The sequence below is a fragment of the Photinus pyralis genome, unplaced genomic scaffold (genome assembly GCF_008802855.1).
Source record: "Photinus pyralis isolate 1611_PpyrPB1 unplaced genomic scaffold, Ppyr1.3 Ppyr1.4_LG1, whole genome shotgun sequence".
NCBI classification, from domain to species: domain Eukaryota; kingdom Metazoa; phylum Arthropoda; class Insecta; order Coleoptera; family Lampyridae; genus Photinus; species Photinus pyralis.
The window spans coordinates 60,663,855-60,686,003 of NW_022170249.1; the positions used below are offsets into that span (position 1 = coordinate 60,663,855).

At 33.6% G+C, this 22,149-nt stretch overlaps 1 protein-coding gene across 1 annotated transcript; it reads left to right on the plus strand.

Moving 5' to 3' along the window:
• The first annotated feature begins 475 nt into the window (after nt 1–475).
• LOC116164711 lies at nt 476–3,786 on the plus strand. Its single transcript, XM_031478923.1, has 6 exons — nt 476–797; nt 1,672–1,931; nt 2,516–2,700; nt 2,867–3,014; nt 3,279–3,409; nt 3,463–3,786. The coding sequence occupies exons 1-6, from the start codon at nt 499–501 to the stop codon at nt 3,784–3,786; spliced, it is 1,347 nt and encodes a 448-aa protein (XP_031334783.1). The 5' UTR covers nt 476–498.
• Nucleotides 3,787–22,149: the final 18,363 nt, after the last annotated feature.

The following is a 22,149-nucleotide window of genomic DNA, read 5'->3' on the forward strand; positions in this document are numbered from 1 at the left end:
ACTTTAAACATAGCATAATTGTTTTTCAAAAAAATAAAAACTGCACTTTTTCGCTGTTGATGTCTGTCGTCTGTCTGTCTGCCTGAGTCACAAAGACTCCTGAACTACATCACTTAGAGACTCGGTATTGGTACCATTCGATCAGATATTAAAAATTAATTTCATGTTTTTATATCCTGGTAAAAGTGCACGAATTTTTTTGTAATTTTTGGTTAAGCTATACCTATTGATTACGCTATATTAAATCATAAATCGGCCATTTTGAAATAGCACACGTATAAGTTCGTATTATATGTATGCTATTTTATGATGGGGAGATAATCTTAATCAGAAACATTTACTTTCAAACCAAACTAATCTTATAAATTATAATAAACCCATAACATAACTTTCATACTGGTCATTTCAAAATTAACATGGTATTCAAATCTTTGATAACTATACCTAGTCTATAAATGGTATAGAATTAAAAAAACTTTAACGTAGGAAATTAGTGAAATGACCACGGATACCGAAACGGGATCAACACCCTCAACAAGTGATGAAATGCCTACTCCTTCAGCGTTACCTTGTGAGAAGCCATTGGAAATAATTGACGTGAACAATTTGAGCTTTGACTTATCTATCTTAACTGAAAGTATGATTCACGAATTCGACCTCAGAACTTTATTGACGACTTCTGCGCTAGGAAAGAGTGTATTGAAGTTTTATGATACATACCGAATGTTGAATGGCACCCAGCAAAATCGCTTAGTCGATATAATTGTTAAACACATTTACAACTACATTATCAGAAGGTACATTAATATTACTTTATTTCTGAATTGAGTTTTTATTTGCCTCGTATTATTCTAATTTAGCAACTAGCAGTTTTTATATAAATGCCCATTTAAATCGAAATCTAGTCAAATGGAAACTCAACTTACGCAGGGTGTTTCTTAATAACATACTATAATATTTAAGGGGTAGATTTTTGAGACCATTTTAATAAAAAAACTTCCTATGAACGTATGTTCAAAACGTCTTAACTTTTGAGATACAGGGTGTTAAAGTTTTAAGAAATATTGTCATTTTCTTTTCACTTTAAATATTTTTATGGAAATTGGTGACCGCGTTTATGTACGAAAGAGCATTTTTTGACTTAAAAACAAAATCTGTATATTACATCGTTTTTAATTCTAATTATGTAGTACCTAATTTCAAAACTGAAAACAGCGTACCTACAAATGAACGAATTTAATTTTTTTATGCGAAAAAGATGTGTCGTGCGAAAAAAGTTCAGAAATTAAATTTGTTCCAAATTTAAATCATTTTTATTTTAACAGGAAGCAGTGGCGTACCACTTTTTGCTCCAAAAATATCTAGTCCGAGTCCAGTACAGACGCCACTGTTGTAAAAAAATGTTTTTTTGGCAAAAAAATGCTCTTTTATGTATATATAAACGCCGTACACCAAATTTCATAAAAATTTGATATATGTAGTATGAAATTGATTTTTTATCTTTAACACTTTATCTCAAAGTTAAGACGTTTTGGAGATACGCTTATAGGAAGTTTTTTTCTTAGAATGGTCCCAAAAATCATCTCGTTAAATAGTAGCATGTTATTATTATATTTCAAAAATTGCATCGCAACATCAAGTAACTTCATACGTACGTTTTCTGTTTTTTAGTCCACTGACACATGGAGACTATAATAAAATTGTTTCTAAAATAATTAACTTATTCCCAAATGAGAATATGGGAACGTATTATGTACCACCTATATTGAAAGCTGATCACCCAGCCGGACGATCACAACGCTCAATGGGAAAACTACCAAACCGAGTGAGAAATATAAGATTTTTGTCGGGAGATACTAAAAAAAGAAAAACGGACCAACATGTAGAATCTGACGTTGAGGGCAATAATACTAAAAGGATACGATTGGATGGTAAGAGCTATTAAAATATTTGTTAATTTCTTTGCAACGGGTCAGTACCGAAACTTCAAGGACATACCTACTTTTTTGGGGTCAATATAAAACTTTTCCGCATCTTAAAAGTATACCCCTACCGTGCTACAGCCATCGCAAGATGCGTTTGGGCTTTTTTGAGATAAAAAATACAGTGTAAAAATTTTCCTGATATTTGATAGGAAACTGTCGTCAACAGTGCAAAACAATTTTTTTAAGCAACTTGCCATAGCTGTAGTGCGGAGGCCCGGAGGGGGTTAATATTGGAACATGTGTTTACAGGAAGAAATTTTTATTTTGACTTTAAAAGTATGATACTAAAATCCTAGTAGGTACCTACTGAATTTTGAAACACCTTGCACTGCGATCGTAATACATACCTTGCGAAAAAATAAAATCGGTTTTACGTAATGAAACTATGGTGCAGACCTGGTGCCACAGCTAGCTTTTAGTTTTGGTATAACTAAGTGTGCATTGAATAAAAACACTATTATTAATTATTCAATGGTGTTTTTACCTAAACGAAAACGCGGAGCGTTCAATTGAAATTCTATTGTCTGCAGATACAAATATTGACAACGATATAAAGGAAGATTGGCTGTGGCTGCGAACAAATTCGGAACCATGGGCTGTCGTTGTTGAAAAATGGCAAAAAACTTACCACTATAGGAAATCTAGTGGAAAAGGGACAGTCACGGAATTTTATGAAGACTGGCCAATTCTCAATGATCTAAGGGCCAATGCCCTGGTGAGTATAGAGGCTGTACATACTTTTTATTTAAGAAATGAAGGTTTTTAAAGCTTGCGTACAGCTATGTATGATACGAGTTTTTAACGCCCAGAATTGTTAGTTATTTACGAGATCATTTAGCTTTTCAAAATGTTTTAATATTTACATTTAAAATATTTTTTAGATTAACCTGGACTTTGAAAAGCAGTATCCCGAGCATCATCTAAATTTCCATTTACATTGGAAGAAGTTCATAGACGAGCTAATATTAAAACGTGGAAATCAATTGAGAGACCCTTACGCCATCGAATTAAAAGAATCCTTAACCGAGGGTGAGTTAGAATACCATACTAGCATGCCTAATGCAATAATGGGCATCAGTAATTTCGTAAGGAGCCTAAAGTGATACTAGGGATGTAATTTTGTAGTTGCCTCCAGTGCGTTTCAAGCCTTATATTTCATGAAATTAGTTGAGAAATGTCCCGTTTTATTGGTTTTTTTAAAATTTTTATTAAAAAAATTGACGTTTTAAGAAAAAAATAATAACATCCTAATTCAAGCCTCATACATCATTTCGATAAATATTCTTTTTCTAGGCGACAACATACCAACGGAATTAATATTACTAAATTACATTGTTCCGCCCACCGGAAAAATAAAAACCGGGAAAAAAATTTGGAAATTCTCAACATTAGAGAGCATCGAGGGCATTTTTTTGCACGTCAAGGTATTGCATTACTAATATAGGCTTAAGAAGTTACCACTTTTCATCTTTTTTAGGATCCAGGTAGCATTAACTTGGCAATTCAAAATAAAACTGAGGTGGCTTATCAAAAGGGCCGAAGAGTTCAGCCATACATTGTATTCGTTGGGCCCTCCTTATCGGAAATTTCGCACAACTACGTGGTAGTAGACAATATTAAATACAAATGTGAGTCTAGCGTACAGGCAGTGGACACACTGTTTAAACTTTTTCATGTTTGTAACATACACTACCCTCCCGAAAGTGAGCATATTTATCTAATCATACAAAAAGCTATATATAAAATCAATACTAATTTTGATAAACAGATTCCAAGCATAATGGAAATAGTTTCTTCTTAAAACGTTTTTTTTTGTATTATTGCGAAGTATTTTAAGTTACAGATGTAGACATGAAATGCCATATATGCCAAAAAGATTTCATTACAATCAATAAATACATTATTCACATAGAATTTGCACATGCATTTGTAAATAATTTTCGGTGCCCATTTCCAGAGTGTCATAGGTTCTACAACCAAAAATCTAGTTTCAGAAAGCATGTCAAGACTAAACATACAATTTTGCCCAACAAAGCTAACGAGCCAATACCTCGACAAACTTCAATGCCATTGCAATCCGAATGTCATACTGAAATTTCTTCAATTTTGAGTAACGTTGAAAAAACACAACATAAAACGCCTGATACACACTCTGAAACAAACAGCGTAAAGTACTTGGGAGAAAAGGTAAAACAATTTACGGTACTTTTAAATAGCACCGTAGAGAATTTTGTAGCAAAACTTTACTCCATGAAATCCATTAACCGTACTACAATTCAAATATTTATTGATTTAGTTGCTTGGTTTTTATCTTCGGGTATTGTAACCGGTTTAGAAGAGTGTTGCATTATTGCCTTGAAACCGTTAGAAAATCAGATTTTTACAGAAATAATTTCTAATATGTTCAAGACAATGGTAAATCCTTTCAAACATTTGAACACAGAGTATAAAAGAGTTCAATTTTTCCAAAAGTCAAATAAATTTGTTGCACCAGAACAGCAAATAATAGGCATTTCCCAAACTAATAAGCGAAAAAACAATAGTGTTGGTTTAGACCTAGTAAATAATTACAGTTGCTTTATACCGATGAGGAAAACGCTCACTTTATTTTTAGAGTTACCAGGAGTATTTGACGCAATTCTTGATTACCAAAAAAAAGTATCAAACAGTGACAATACAATTTTTTTTAACGTGGTTAATGGAAACCTGTGGAAAGAATTAAATAATAATCTAGATCGGGAAATTGTATTTCCTCTGGTCATATATTTTGATGATTTCGAAATTTTAAATCCTCTTGGTTCACATTCTGGATATTATAAAGTAGGAGCAGTGTATTACACTATACCAACAATACCACCAGCATATGCTTCCAGACTGGAAAATATATTTTTGGCATCCATTTTTTATAGTGACGATCGTACTAAATTCGGAAATGAAAAAATATTTCATAAAGTAATAGAAGAATTAAATTTTTTGAACAAATCAGGTATAACAATTAAAATAAATAACACGAATATAGGAGTAAAGTTTGTTTTAATCGCTATCAGCGGTGATAATCTTGGGTTAAATTCTATTTTAGGGTTTTTTGAGAGTTTTTCCGCAAATTTTTATTGCCGAGTATGTTACTGTACAAAAGATGAAATGAGAAGTAGTGTTGTAGAAAGTGAAAGTAAGATTCGAGATTTGAGAAACTATGAAACAGATGCTGTAGACAAAATTATCTTAAAAGAAGAATGCATTTGGAATAGGTTAAGTAATTTTCATGTTTATAAGAATATATACGCTGATATTATGCACGATTTATTTGAAGGTGTTCATAGATACGATATGTTGTTGATCATAAATGAACTGATTCGTAAAAATTATTTCACGCTGGAAACATTAAACTTTAGAATCAAATTTACAACATACAATAGCTTCGAAAAAAATATTCCACCTGGTTTTTCAAATGACCAACTAAAAAAGAATTTTATAATTCTATCAGCATCAGAGATGTTATGTTTAGTTAAAAACTTTCGATTTATTGTTGGTGACCTAATACCGGAGAAGGAAGAAGTGTGGGATTTGTACCTTCTTATACTAGAAATAACTGAAATTTTAATATCCCCTGTTATACAAGAAAAAACTTTAGATTATCTGAATAGTCTGATAAATGATCATCATACTCTATTTTTGAAAATATCAGAAACTCATCTAAAACCAAAATTCCATTTTCTCATTCATTATGCTAGAATTATAAGACAAATAGGCCCCTGTATGCTGTCATCGTGTATGAGGTACGAAGGTAAACATTCTGATTTTAAAAATATTTCTCAGAATGTTAAATGTCGACGAAATGTTCCTTATACTCTTTCATTAAAACATCAGTTGAAATTGTGTTCAAGATTTTTATCTGGGGAAGGTTTCGTAGACAATTTTGATATTGGTCTCTTAAATCCCGTGAACAGAGATAAATTCAAATACTCAATGGAATTAGATTTTGATCATTTCTACAGTGTAAAATTTTACGAAATTAATGGAATTAGATATGAGACTAAACTGATTGTTTTACTTGATTATAATGATGACATGCCTACATTTTGCCAGATTGAAGACATATTGATAAACAAATATGATTACAAAATAGTGAATTTTTATTGCATTCTCTGGTCTTGTATTGAGTATAATCCCCATTTTAGAGCTTATCAAATAGAAAAATTAAATCAGAAAAAATTCTACTCGATCAGTGATTTCAAAAATGAGATTCCAAACATTATTCATGTCATTTCGGGAACGAAGTTTTTTGGTTGTATTGCATGAAATCTTTTTGGCAGACAATCCGACTAGGCTAGCTGATATTTATACTAAAACTTTTTAAACTATGCATCTATTAAGTTCATTTGGTTATGTTATGTTTTATTTTCAGTAAAGAATGTATATATTTGTTTAGCATTTTTGTTATATTTTTAATACTGTTAAATCAGGAAATAAAAATATTTTATATTGAAACTCATGTTTTCTTCATTTCTTAAATTAAAATTGTAATTATCTTAAAACAAATCAATCGTCGTCTTTGGAGTTGGTGCGGAAGGGGAAATGAAATTATAATAATTTTAACATAAAGCAGTTGAGGTCTTCAACTAAGCTACAAATCCTTTCAAACGAAATGGTGAAATACTTAAACGCAGAACCTTAAGATTTCAATTTAACATTGCGCTTTCTGAAAATGATGAGACAAGTACCTCATTCTAAAGACACTAATTATATACAATAAAACAGTGCCGGTTATACAAATGGCCCCCATTTGCTTAAATAGATACAACATTAATTTGGGTTAAAACTATAGATCTATAGATTTAAGGAACTGTAAGTTTAAATCTAGACGGCTCAAGTTCAAGGAAAAGATATGAATGACTTGAGTAAGAAACAGGGTATTTTAATTGAACTAAAAGGATCTCTTCTCCTAAAATACTATGGAGAACACTGTAAAACCTGGCAGTCTTGGTATAAGTAATGCAGTACGCATAAGCTAAACGTTTAAGGTCTTTATTCCAAGAACAAAATTCTCACTCTATGTAAGTAGCAGTAAGCATTTCAGTTACTTAATTTCAGAAGATATTTCTTTGACTCATATTGAACTCAAGATGTCTTTAAGTAAAGGCTGTAGTCCATAATTCAATAAATTGTTTTTTTCCGTGTACAGGAAATAGTAAAACACTCATCATTAATGAAGTGTTTATTTCTCATAAGAAGCAATTAGTTTAGTAGATACAAATAGGTGCAATATTAACCGCAGCAATGTGTATTGTAATGGGAAATTTAAAAAATGCCTACCATTAATTGAATGTCTACTTGCCATAAATAAGCATATTATTTACTACAAATGGATGCCGTATTAATATCATTAATTGAATGTCTACTTGCCATAAATAAGCATATTATTTACTACAAATGGATGCCGTATTAATATCATTAATTGAATGTCTACTTGCCATAAATAAGCATATTATTTACTACAAATGGATGCCGTATTAATCGCAGCAAAATGATCTAATAACGGCAAATAACCAAATAGTTGCCGTTAATACAGCGTTTATTTCCCATACATGAGTAGCTTATTTACCGCAAATATAGTAGCAGTTTATATATTTACTACAAATAGATCACCTTATTTGCCACAAATAAACTTTTTGTAGAAGCAAATAAACGCATCTATTAGTGGCAATAAGTCTTTACAGCAAATAGGTGCATCATAGCAAAATGACTCTATTAGTAGCAAGTAGAGGGCTCATTTAAGACCTATTTAATGCAGAAATCTTACTGTGGCTAATATATTTTTGTTTACTGTTAATAGAAATTTTTCTCAGTGTACTAATTTTAAATGGTTCATATACACGCTTGCATTTTGAAATGTATTATTGCATAAAAAACATTTCATTTTAAGAACAATGATTTGACAAAAGAAGGACAGATCAACGAATCATTTCAGATATAACTGCATTTAGCGCTGTACTAATTTTAGTTAAATTGGGCAATTCATAAAAATAATTTTCAAAAAACTGCCACACTTGCATACATTCAGACGGATACTTTAGGTTAAAAACATGATATATCTGAAATGTAGTTGAAACAGCTTTTAAAAATGAACTGCATTCATATAAGACATCATTAATATATACATAAAAAGATACCAAATTATGAATAGAGTCACCTACCACAATGATGGTGGGTTGGAATGTCCTGTTTTGCGATTCTAATTCCGTTTTTCGTTTTTCTATGTAAGTTTGTACATACGTTTTATCCTGTAATACAAAAATGTCAAATAAAGATAAAACTCAAAAATTACCTTACCGTAACGTGAACTGCAAAAGAATTTTGAGCATCCAAAATAGATGGTCTATATGGTTTTTCTTTCCCCTTTTTTATTATATGAGGAATAAATAAAGCATTTAAATTTATGCACAGTATGTAATGTTTAGAATCTAAAAGTAATTCTTTTAATTACTTGTATAAATTAAAAGTTGTATACAAACCTTCATTAACTGTCGGAGATTCTAAATAATCTAATAATAATTTGCATCTTTTGTCTTTAATATCTCGTAAGTATATAGGTTTAATTTTAATAGCAAATTGATCCCATTTTGCAAAGAGCAATGTGTTTTTGTCAGGATAAATTTTATTAAAGTCCAGTTCAATCTGTAAAAACAAGATTTTTTTAAACATTCAATTAAAAATTTAACTTACCAAAGAAACAGCAATTTCTTGCTTTAATATGGGCCATCTCTCAAAAATGTTAACATCTCCAGCAATATCTTTCTTACGTTGCCTGAAGGTCCTACCCCACTTTTCATATACTAAATTAGGGGGTGCTGTATTGTACCGTAACCATTCGTAATCTCCAAAACTTTCCCCTCCTTCCAAGTCATCATTATATATTCACTGGTTGACGAACTTATGTCGTCTACTGCCTTTCGTTTCAAATTGTATCTACTTTTTATAAGTCCTTGTTGACGATATTTTTTGCAAAGACTATAGTACTTTTCAGCTAATTTTCCCCGTTGTTTTTTACTATTTAAGTATGTTTTCTAAAACACAAATTATATAAATTCGAGTAAAAACAGTAGCACTGTTACCTCATCTTCAGAAGGAAAATTGATTTTTATTTGGTTAGCTGCAGTTTCATATTCCTTATGAGACACTTTAATATTGTTGTTTAACCAAAACTCAGCGATTAAAGTTGAGACAGTATTTCTATCATTCACAGATAATGTTTTATGCGTATTATAATTATGGATAGTTACTTTTCCAGTAACTGAACTTTTCATTAGGCTTAGTAGGTCCTAAAAATATTTCATGTAAGTACTTTCCAAAAATGGAGATTGGCAAAAATTAAAATGACTGCAATTAATTAATACTCACCAATTTAACACAATTTTCGGACCCTGTTACCTCATCTAAAACAACAGGAACTGTATTTAACCAATTTTCAATTGCATTAAATGATGGATCTGCACTCACAGAAACAGTACTTGCAAGCGGTGTAACATATCCCTACAATTTGAAATTAAATATTTGCTTTAAATAGTAATTTTAAACCATACATTATCTCGTTTCCAAGCAAATAACTGTTGCCTAAATTTTATTCTCACTCCAAATTTCTCTAATGGAATGAGATTGTCGATGTCAGTAACCGTCAATTCTTTTAATACTTCGATATCAATCTTTTTCGCTAAAATAAATACAAACTATAATAATTACCTACATAGTACAAAAACAGAGAAAAATAAATCATAGTTGAAACAAATTAGTAACTCATTGAATACTGCTTAAATGCTTACCTTCAAAGTCGGCAATGAGCTCCTCCAGCCCCCACTGTCGAAGCAACACTTCACAATTAATTTCATCCATAAACAAACTTAATTAAATAACAATAAATTATGTTGATAGGTAGGTACAAGTAACTTCTTCAAGAATACTGTATGCGAACTGCGAACGTCAACTTTAACCGGAATGACTATTTTATTTTGTACGGCACAGCGGAGAGATATAAATAGCAAAGAATTGCTTTCTTTAATACAGCCATTTAGTAGTTGATTTTGCAAAATATGGTGACACATTGATTAAATTTAGTAAAGGAGCTATTTAGTGTACAATGTATCTAAAGTTATGTAGCTTCAATATACAATAAGTTTTTGTATTTTTAGTAAAAAGCATTAGGTATTAACAAAACAACTAAATAATAGTTCTTTTAGCCAATGTTGTAAGATGAATTAGCGATAGCATCACCAACTAATTTGAAATATATGTATCATCAAATTCACGTTTCTCGACTATATAAAAATGTAGATTATTTAAACAGTTTTCTTTTATCTAATTATAATTTTTTGTTTTGACTACTAATTTTTTTTCAGTGTAAGAAAGCCGATTGATCCCAAGAACGACATTAATAAATGGAACCCTCCTAATCTGACGATGACATTTGATAATATTCCGTGTTCATAGTTATTTTGTAGCACGATGTCCTTTGCTTTCATATACAATGGCTGGTCAAAAGTTACGATGCACGTAGATTGTCCACTTTTTTTGCTTTCCTCAACTGCATACATCAAAACGGTTAGTATAGTACTTAACTGGGTTGGAGGATGGTTTACAAAAGGTAGGGCGAGAACCCTTGATTTTACGTACGGTAAAGCAGAGGTAATTTCTGTCATAAATCCTTGCCAACCAGGAAAAGAGGGCTGTTGCAAAAATTTTCCCATAATCCAAGCGATATCATGATTTGTCAATTCTGTAGCTTTTTGAAAATCGACTTCTTGATACACATTTTTTAAAGACTCTTTTGCAAGGCCACCTTCACTTTGCCTCTGGAAAGACTGCATTTCTATTCTTCGAGTACTTGCAATATCTGTTGATGCCGGAACAACTGTAAGCCTTGGAACATTTGTATCATTTACTGATGTATATGGTGTAAGGCATCGTATACCACCCATTGAGTGAAAAGTTTCCTTTCCGGTCATTGTCCTGATATTAAAATCGGCGTTGTCAAAAGAAAACTGCGAGAAGGCGCCTTTCTCAATAAGTGGATTCCAGGACTGCACAGCCGAGGCCTCGAATAAAGTAACGTCTCTGTAGCTCGAACAGAAGCCCATATTCGAAACAGCATCAACAATGTTTTTCGAACCTACTTTTCTGAATAAATAAATGGCGAGTCCAAGTTGTAAAGGTGATATAAAAGATCTTGGTCTACTTGCAGCTATTATTGAGTGGGAAATAGCTGAACATTTTTTCAAAAATCTATCTTTTTTCCCTTTTTTATCCGCTAAAATTATTGTCTCTAAAAACGCCTTTAAAGTTTCAGGAACCATACTCTCGGTATTGTCTAAAAAATTCATTATTTTTGGATATTCAGTAGTATCGTATGCCGTTGTTCTAATATCCTCTCGAACTATCGTGGCTGCTGTTCGAACAATCCTCATCCTTTCTTCTTTTTCATTACCTAATCGATTGGTGTACCAACTATTTGCAATTTTATGCGCAGATCCACGAAAACAAGCAACAGTCGGTTTTTTTCTCATTGTTGCGAAAACAACTCCATCGCCGAATTCTTCAAATAGTTTATTTCGTAGTGTCGCCATGGACATTGATTTGCCTGATGGCAGCTGTTCCTCAACTATCTTAAGTAAATCAACCATTGAAAATTGGCATTCGTCTGAATTTTCAATGAAGCTACGCAATTTTTCGAACGCAGAAGCTAAGCACTCATCTTCCGACCGTCCCCTCTTTTTAGTTGTAGATGGATTGGACGCAAATTTTGAATAGCAATCGTGGTGATAACGAGCTTCTTCTGCTACCAAACATATAGCTCTTTGGATACGAGAAGTAACTGTCTGACCCCAAACGTCATTTCTTAACGCGGCTTTTTCAAGCAAGGTATCTTTGACGGTTAAGGAACGAACTTCAAAAATTTTTCGACGTATATTTGTAGGTTTTTTCTTTTCCTTCATTATGTCACAGCTCTCAGCACATATTAAACAAACAGTTTTAAAATCAAACAATTCATGAGACCGTAGAAGCTGCTTCCCTGTTTGGTCTAGTGATTTCTTTTCTCTCAGGAAATTCTTAATATTCTGGTCTTTAATATACTCCCGCCTGCACAATTGGTGTACTACGATTTCTTCTACACTTTCAAAATGTTTATGTTTGCCATCTTCTCTGAGCTTACTGACGCGAACTAAATTCATCAGACCTTTTTTGACTTGCACCGTTTCACCTTCAGATAACGATTTTTCACAAATAACACAACGACTTGTTGACGCCATATTGCGTATCATACGTGCAGTTTATAAATTGAAAATGATATTATTATCAAAAGCGTAACTATTATTTGTCCTTTATATTCTAATATTATGTGTCTTTGTTAAAATTGCACTAACCTGTAACACAGTTGTTATAAAACATTAATATGTCACGTAACGAACGAACAAATGAGTAACGCACATGCAAGTGAAACAACGTTTAACGCTATACTAAAATCGCAGTAATCGCACTGTTAACGAGAAAACGCATCGCCTATTGCAGATGGTGACGTCCCAGTGTTTTCAACTACTTCCTAGTCTCGCACAGTGGCGTACCTGAAAAAACCCTATTTTAAGACACCTTTTAAAACTCTGGCTATATATGTTATGATACTTTTTCATCTCAGAAAATGTCGCTACTCTGTTGGACTTAAAAAAATATAATTTCATATATTTTTTATATCTATTGAAAGAAAAAGATGGCGACAATTTTACAACAAAATATCAGTTAAATTACTTTAAAAATATACTACCCTTGTTGCCCTTGTAACAGTCGTACAATATTTTAACATCTAAAAGTGTTTTTATTCATTAAATTAAAATCATGTTTGATTTGTAAAGTCAAATAAACAAAAATTCGGTATAACCCACCTGCACTGAAAGCAACCCCTAACTTCGATCGCTCGTTGCTCGAAATTCATTGAATAAAACAAGATAAATATAAGAACCTTTTTTATAGGAAATTTTATAAGGAACATTTTTAGTGGGAATTAAATTTTCTGTGCGGCCAATGGTTTCGGAGAAAAACGAGAAAAACCACCGCAATGCTCGTTAGGGGTAGTTTTTGGGGGTGAAGCTCACACTTCTAACTTAAGAACTTTTTGGATTTTAAAAAGTTTCCTTTTGGTGCGTATAATCTCAATATTTCAAAACTTTATAATTTTTTTTTTCTATTTATGCTAATATCAATGGACTACTGTTTCTATCGCGCTTATCGCCTCGGATAGTTGCTGTACCGTCCACTCGCATCTTTTAACGCTTCCCTTTCGTTTATATTCGGTCGGCATATCTATAAAATATCAATCACTAAAAAAATACTCTATGGGAATTATTACTATGACTGCGTCATCTATCCTCAAATTGGAATGCGTCAACTCACCTAACTATATAAGGAGAGATGACGCACTTAATATTAGCACAGATTTAAATATACTACAGATGGATCATGAGATAGGCGATTGTGGAAACACAACAAACGTTCCAGTTGCTAGCGCACCTATATGAATTTTATTAAATCGAAAGTTTTAGTTTGCGTCTCAGCTTAAAATAATCAGCAGGAGTCTGTATATAACGATGGCATAGAAGGTTTTTACTATTGATGGTGCTGAAAAGCAATATGATATGAATTTTTTTCTTCGTAATTAAAACAATGGGTCTTTGTATTGAGTGTTTGTGTTCAATTACGACCTTGTGTGGGCGTATCTGTGACCGTTCTCTCTCCTTTAATTTAAATTAATAAATCCAATTTTTTTCTATAGAATGGTAGTTTCCGAGGTAGTTTCAGTTTCAGCCTGAAAATTAAAATTCTGTAATCAAACTACTATCAATGGAAAGTTTTGATATGTCTATACGTTCATTCAAGGCATCGCCAAATGAAATTGAAACCAGGTGTAAAATTCTTGCAGAACAGCTTTTTATAACTACTCGAAAACTTCACTCGTTATCTGTTTGTTTATTTTAATATTGCAGTGGGGTAAAAAAATGACCCTTCCCTTTTTTGACGGGAAACATCAAATACATGTTTTGAGGCACCAGGAATCCGAATCAAACAAAAGCTCGATGATGTATACAGGGTGATTTATATAAAAGTTGTATTTTTTTAAATAGAACTCACCTATATTATTGCATATTTCGATTACTTGGTCAATTTTAGGGTGACTTTATTTACACATGATTCATGATAGCTAAAATGAATGGCTGAGCGTCATTATTTCAAAAAATAGATGTTCCGTAAAAATTGAAAACGAAGTTTTCATAAAACTTAGAAGGCCATGACGCTGCAGTATTACTAATCATCACGTGTGCTTACCTACATACGCCGAACGGTCAAAGTTAAACTTTTTTTGTGCTAAAAGAAATCACTGTCAATTTTCAAAATTTCAATCAAAGATAACTTGATTTTTTTAAATGAAACTACCAAGTTTTTTATTGATTCAAATGTAGGATTTGATTACCTTTCTAACGATATAAGCACGCCGTATTTACCTTTTATACATATTTTTGTAATTCAACCATTTTTAATAATACACAAGGTTTGTCGATTTTTAAAGCCTCTCAGTAATTAATAGGCCGTTAAAAGTTAAAACACCTATATATACCTCTGTATAACAATTGCAATTTCGTTGAAAATATTTTTAGGTTGTAGCCTGAAGAGTCCTTCAATATGCCCCGACAATGAATTTTAAATATTCTTTTCAAATCCTAAGTATTTAGTAACCGCGCACTAAGCTGCTGTATTTCGGAGAATTTCATATATATTTTTTTGTAATAAAACCAAATTTGTGTAGGTTGAACCAAGAAAAATAATCTCTTTCAAATAACTAAATAAAAAATTTAGCGCTACTATGTATTTGAAAAAAAAGTTTATTTGAAATAAAACCTAGCATAATTTGTGTAGGTTGTACACAGAAAAACAAAGTCTTCCGAATAATTTAATAAAAATTTTGCGTTATTGCTATTTAAAAAAAAATAGTATGACGTTTACATCCTTTATGCCTAATCTGCCAACGTATGTACGTACATACGTAGGTACATACGAGTTAAAACAGACAGTAAAAATTTTTATTCTTTAAAAGTTGCTTAAAATGATCTAAAACGTTGACGTTTGATGAAATTTTGATACGTCCAAAAACGGTAATCGCAATATAGCCACCCCGCGCTTTTTGACAACCCGTACGGATTTACTAATATCTCAAAATATATCGAAGTACTTTCTGCACTATTTTGTTCCGCATTTGCAGCCTTAGAAATTCATGACTATACCAAGAACAGAATGGTGGTACATATCGTGGAAATTGTAACGTCTACAGCGGTACTTCCCCAATATAGAGTCTCAACTGGGATGCGACATTTTCGATCTCACAGAAATTTGGTATCTGCGTCTCTTTAAGGGAAAAATAACGAAACCAAAATTGTTTTTGAAAATTCGAATTTTAACTGCAATTCTGGACCAGACATAGGCCTACGGTAGTTTTTAGCTCATTTTTGCAAAGTAGGATCGATGTCAAAACTCTAATTGCATCTTCGTTTGTTCTTAATAGAAGCTTTTCATATCACTTTGGTCGGCTGACTGGCTGGTTGGATGGCTGCCTGGCTGGCAGCAAATGAGGGCCTGTAGACAATCGCATGTAGAAAGACGAGGAGTGTACGTGTCCATACGGGGTCGTGTAATTAACAACTTTAGGGACGGGGCTACATGATGTGGGGACGGCGACATCTGGGCGCCATCCCCACGCGTGGTTTACTAACGTGATAATTTTTAGTTTTTCCTATCTTCTTCTACAGTTTTGGTCGAGGTCGAATCCATAATCGCACGTCAAGATACAATTTTACAAGTCGTACGACAAAATAGTGTAATGTGAATCTTGAAATATTTGGTTATGGCAACTCGCAAGTCGCAAGAGAAATCGTAATCAAAATCACATAACGTAAATTGCACTTATAAGAATCCCCCATTTACACGCTTCTAACTTGTATTTGAACTGACAACAAATTTTTTTAAAGTTTCGTCAATAAATTACCAGTGGAACTGAGAAGAAAAAATAACTTTTTGTCTCATAGGCACAGCCAAATTATCCCTTAGAGCCTTGGGCGATTAATTTAACAGCCTCAATTGCAGATATGCTTTGTGCCTCGATCTTTAATAGGGTTGCGCGTGTAGAAAAAGCAACCAAATTTCGGAGCTGAAATTTTCAAACAATTACTTGAAAATATTCAGACATTGAGATACTCAAAAAGTACCTAGTGTTTTCACATAACAATATTTTGAAAACTCTTTCGAATGCAGACATCAATGCGAGGCACCTTGTTTTAATGTAACCCAACAGTTTTTGATACTTTCTATCAGCTAAGTCGTAGAACTCTTTGAGTATTTTTCAATGCGAACACTAAAAATAAGTCAATTTTAATTTTAACAATGGTGAACTCAAATCAACAATCCCTATAAGTTTTGTTTTTATTTCAGGGACGACCTCCATTGCAAAGGCCTTGTTGACACCTTTTACTATTTTTGCCACCAAAATTACCTACAGTTACCGTTGTCTCCACAAAAACCCCACAACTTTTGATTTTAAATCATTTAATGTTAATACACTTCCTTACAATATTCAACGATTATATCCGATTGGGATCCAAACTCCAAGATTTGAATTTGCGGGTCCTTCTGCGGTCAAAAATAATGGACCAAGACGAGAAACAATTTTGTAGAGTCATGGTTTGAGGCATCTCACTCAGTCCATATGTTGCAATATTTTTGAAATCCACCATCCATCAACATACCGCATATATTTTGTTTTACAGAAAACCATGTTTTCTAGAAATTAAACCCTGTTGTGATTGTCGTGGATAACCAGCATATATAAGGAAAAAAATCATTAATCCGCATGTGGGCAAAGGCGAAGAGTGCATTTTCAAATTTGTTTTTTCGATTTTAACAGCCCTTATGGACATTTCATGCCTTAATGAGAATACAAAAATGAAATAACTTTTCTGATGGAATGACACCAATACCATGTCTGTAAGTGGTGTAGTTCCGGAGCCTTTGTGACTCAGACAGACAGACAGGTAGACATACCAAGAGCGCCAAAGTGTGCACATTTTTTTTTGAAAGTGAAAGTGTACTAAAAACGGAACTGTCACGTTCAAAACGGGACGTTTGGTCACATCTCACATTCGACTCATATTCGCTAACTTGACATAAATTCTCAGAGACGCCTATTGTTAGTTACCTATGTTGTTTCTCACAAAACAGGCCTAACACCTTCTCTGATTAATTAATAAAAACTTCGTCTACGTCATAATTGTGCTTTTAGATCGTCTTATCATTAAAAATACTATAAAAATTTAAATACGAGCACGGAACACGCCAAGCTGTAATCAGAGATGTCGGCATTATAACCTAAATCGCACAAAATACCGTACCTACTTATAATAAAAAATAAATCAATTATACGGTAAACATCCTGCATAATTACAAATCTTGTTGGTTTGACAGAATAAGGTATAATCAGTCGTCGGTTCGCCCTTCCGAGTTTCGATATAAAGGAATGTGTATGTGTAACTAACATAAACGCATGCTAGCAGAAAAATTGCGAGTGTAAAAGGGGAAGGTCAGTTACATACAATACAACATTTGTTGGGCTCTGTGTAATCGGATACCCCTGTTTATCGCAACAGTTCTTGTCTTTCTTATTGCAGTTGTAAACCACGCGCAAGTTATTCATTCTACAGCGCTTCCTTGTGGACGCGGAATAACACTAATTTAGTTTGGATTTAACGCACCAGAGGCTTAAATCCAAATCACCGTTGCCAGAATTTAACATGGCATGATCCATCTGTTAGTATATTTAAATCTGTGATATTAGCAGACACGTTTTTAAAATCGAGATAAATTGAGGTTAGGCACAATTACATACTATCCTACTGCCACAAGAAATATATAGAATAATATAAAATGAAGTGTTAACATACCTAAATAACTATAAACTTTGCGAACGAAATTTTTTTTTTAGTGCTGAACACAAACTTTGCACTGTTAATACGCAGCCTACGATCGTTTGAATACAATGGCGACAACAGCCACAAGTTGCATGTGTTATGTCGATGCTGTACAGTGATGCCAAATGAAAAACTTGTATATTTAGTGCACAAACTGCCACTGCGTCATCTCACCTAGTGCGCCAACTCTCCTTGAATTACCCTAACTATTGACGATGTGCGTAGAGTTGCATTCTTTTTCGCAGAACAACTGAAACTATCCCACAGATTTAATAGAGAGAAGGAAAAAGCAGGCTACGATTGGTTCAATTCTTTTTTACGTCGCAATCCCGATCTCACATTGAGGAAAGCAGAGGGTGTTTCTATTGCAAGAAGTTTTGGAATGAACAGAGAAGTGGTCAACCAGTATTTTCAACTTCTCCAAAGTGTTTTAGAAGATCTTGATATTTTCCAAAGGCCAGGAAGCATCTACAACACCGATGAGACCGGCTTGCAGCTCAACAATCGAACAGGTATCGTTATTGCTGAAAAAGGTTCTAAGAGCGTCTCCACAACTACGTGCAGCGAAAAAGGGGAAACAATATCATGCATTACCTGCTGTAATGCGGAAGGAACATTTCTTCCACCGGCGTGCGTATTTAAAGGAAAATACAAAAAAGCAGAATACGAAGACGGGATGCCACCAGGATCTATTATTTACATGTCGCAAAAATCAGCGTATGTTAACACTGAAATTTTCCTGACATGACTTAAAGAACACTTTCTTCCCCGAAAACCTGCTGGTAAGGTATTATTGATCCTAGACGGACATGCATCCCATTGCACATCTATTGAACTGCTAGAAACAGCTCGTGACAATGATGTTGTGTTGTTATGTCTCCCCAGCCATACAACGCATTACTTGCAACCGCTCGATAGAGCCGTTTTTAAAGCACTGAAAACCTACTTTTATGCTGCTTGTCAACAATGGGTGCGAACTAATCCTGGAAGAAAGTTAACCAGATTTCAATTTGGTTCATTACTTGCGGAGAGTTGGGGAAAAGGATGCACAGTTTCCAATGCAGTAGCTGGTTTTAAATCTACAGGGATATACCCTTACAATCCTGATGGTGCTATACCAGACGACGCTTTTGCCATATCCGACGCAGCACACCAACCCAACAGACTTCTACAATCCAACCAGATGATACGAACAACGTTAGAAATTTGTCACCAGTTCCAAGCACTTCCGGAATTACGAACAACGTTAGAAATTTGTCACCAGTTCCAATCACTTCCAAAATTGATGAAATAACTCCTGGAAAACTTCTAGAGCAAATTTCGCCGGTTCCCACTTTAATTAAAGAAAAGGCGAAGAGGGCTACGAGAAACCTTGGAGGAGTTTTGACATCAACTGAAAACATTACCATAGTTCGTGAAAAAAACATTAAAAAACAAAAAACTGTTAAAAATAATCAAGAAAAGACTGTCAAAAAAGTATCTAAGAAACGAATAAGTATACAAGTTCCGAATCTGACCATAACGTGATATTAGAAAGCGATGACAATGAAGAAGAGTATGACGAGGATGAGTGTGTAGGTTGTTTGGAAAACTACTACACACTGAAAAAAGTTACAGGAATTTTCCAATCGCCGTGCTGTAAAAATTGCAGTTTAAATCAGGGAATTAAAAATGTTTTGTGATATGTTATGTAAAATGAAAACGCATATGAGTATTACATGAGATAATACGTAAAAATATATTACTTGGGAAATTTACAGTGTAAATATGTAAATTCCCATAAGTTGACATTAAAATTAAAGTATGGGGTATGTAAAAAAAATAATTACAATGTAAGTATGAAAAACGTCAAACCTATACTGTAAGATTTTGTCCTGAATATGCCCTTGTGTAATATTACTGTCTTGATACTTGAAAACGAAGAACGTGATGTCATATTTATACTTTTGCTGAACTTCAGTTTTTGCGGAGAAGCGAAGTGAACGTCATAGCCTAGTCATTTGGTTATCCTGAACTGAATTGGTGTTTGTTAGTCTGTGTCCTGTAATTAATAGAATAATCTGCGATTCTGAAAAACTGAAGGTAAGTACGTATTTTAATTATGTTTAACTGTAATAATTGTAAATTTAAGTGCAGTAATGTCGAGAAATACGATTTGCATCAGTACTTGCATAGAAATAAAAAGGGCGCGCAATTCTTTTGCATTCGCCATCAGTGCAATAGATTAGCTTTTAAAACATGTTCTGGATTTAGACAACATATCTTTCGACATCACAGACAATTAAACCCCAAAAGTAGTGAAATTAGGGTAAAATGTAACGTTAAAAATTGCATTTTTATTGCTACTAATAAAAAGGAATTGTGTGCTCATATGCGCTCTCACATTAGAGAAAACGTTCCTATAACATGTCCATTTATTTCTTGTGCCAGTTGCAAAACTGTTTACAAAAATGTTCCATCGTTTAAGACCCATGTGATGAGGAAACACTTTGATTTTGCAGGCATTCATAAATTCGGATTTAACGTGACTAACGAAATAGATTGCAACCTACCATCTGGTTCTGAAGAATATGTGCTCGATAGCGAGCAAACTGAAAATGTTAACGATTTACATTCTCTAAACTCAAAAAAAGACTTGGAAGAAATTGGAGTTAAATATTTGGCCGATTTATATCTAACCTTGGAATCAAGTCACTTTCTTTGCCAAAATTCTCTCACAAAAATCATACGAGGTTTTTCTGATTTTGAGAATTTAAATCATGATTACATGTTAGCAAAATTAAGAGAACTCGATAACGAAAGCAGGTTAAATTACGAAAATGTAGCAAGTTTATTGAAAGATAGGGTAATTGGAGGAGAGTCGAACCATGTTTTATAAAACTCCATATTGCATCTTTGCAATGCGATATTTAATTCTTACAAATACGGAATAGACAAGCACAGAGCATTATTTAATCGTAACAAAATATAAATCAATCACATTGATTAACATAAAAAACTGGCAACGTTTACAAAACAATACTGCAACGGTCCATCTCTCCTACCCCATGTAGGTGAGATGGACCAGTATGGATAGGAGAGATGGACCCCAGGGAAATTATGTCTTCTTTTTACTTAAACTTTTTCCACATGGCAGACAAACATTCTCAAAGGAAGTACAACCTTCGTGCAGCCATCGCTTACACGTTACGCACTGTATCCAATCATCCTTACGTTGAGTTTGTCGATAATCTTCATGGCATCCTGCACATTCATTTTCATATTCCTCAAGTTCTTCTTCCCCAGAAGAAGTATCGTCCAAAACCAAATTCTCGGATTCAGAGGAAGATGATTCATCGCGTGGGGTTACAACACGAGACTTACTTATAGCTTTGCTCTTTACCACCACGGATTTGCGTTGTTTTTTTGAAGCAACTTCTTTTCGATACCCTATGTACTCTGGTGACGTTATGACTCTTGATAAGTTTCTCTTAACTTTCTGAGTTAAAGGAGCAATAGTCGGTACAGGAGAAATTAAATCCAGAGCTTTGCCTGGGGTAATCTTTGGAGGCGTCTCATGAGACTCAGTGCGATTACCTGATGGTCCAGGTTGCGGACTGATTTGAGGGTGGTGCCGAGTTTTGTGTTGCTTAGGTTGTGGAGTGATGGGTTGTTGTTGATGAATTACTGGAATGTCTTGAGTTGGGCGATTTTGATTGTCAGGAGTATTCATGGTATCCTCGATGATCAGAAACGCATAGTCAGGAATAATTTGGGGATTAAACGGCATCACTCCTGTTGATTTAAATGCAGAAACTGCATTGTGAACAGATGCTGATTTTCCCCATGATTCTCCCAGCAGTTTACCAAATTGGAGTCTATTCAGTTTCCGGTTTGGAGTGTTCTTCATAAACTGCCTGCACACTTCGTAATAATGCCCCTTTAAAGATTTAAAGAAGCACCTGTCAAGCGGTTGTAGGTAATTAATGAGTGGTGTGTGGTGGAAGACAAAATAGAATTATGTCGTGTTGCTCAGCAAATTCCAACATTTCCACATTTGAGGTGTGTGATGTGTGCCCATCCAAGAGCAGCAGTACTTTGCCAGAGCCCTTCCTAGGGTAAAAATGGTTCCTTAA

Coding starts and splice junctions, on each gene's coding strand:
- LOC116164711 (XM_031478923.1), top strand. CDS start 499: ATGACCACGGATACCGAAACGGGATCAACACCCTCAACAAGTGATGAA. Junction 1,932..2,515: donor TAAAAGGATACGATTGGATG/GTAAGAGCTATT, acceptor TATTGTCTGCAG/ATACAAATATTGACAACGAT. Junction 3,015..3,278: donor AAAAGAATCCTTAACCGAGG/GTGAGTTAGAAT, acceptor TTCTTTTTCTAG/GCGACAACATACCAACGGAA.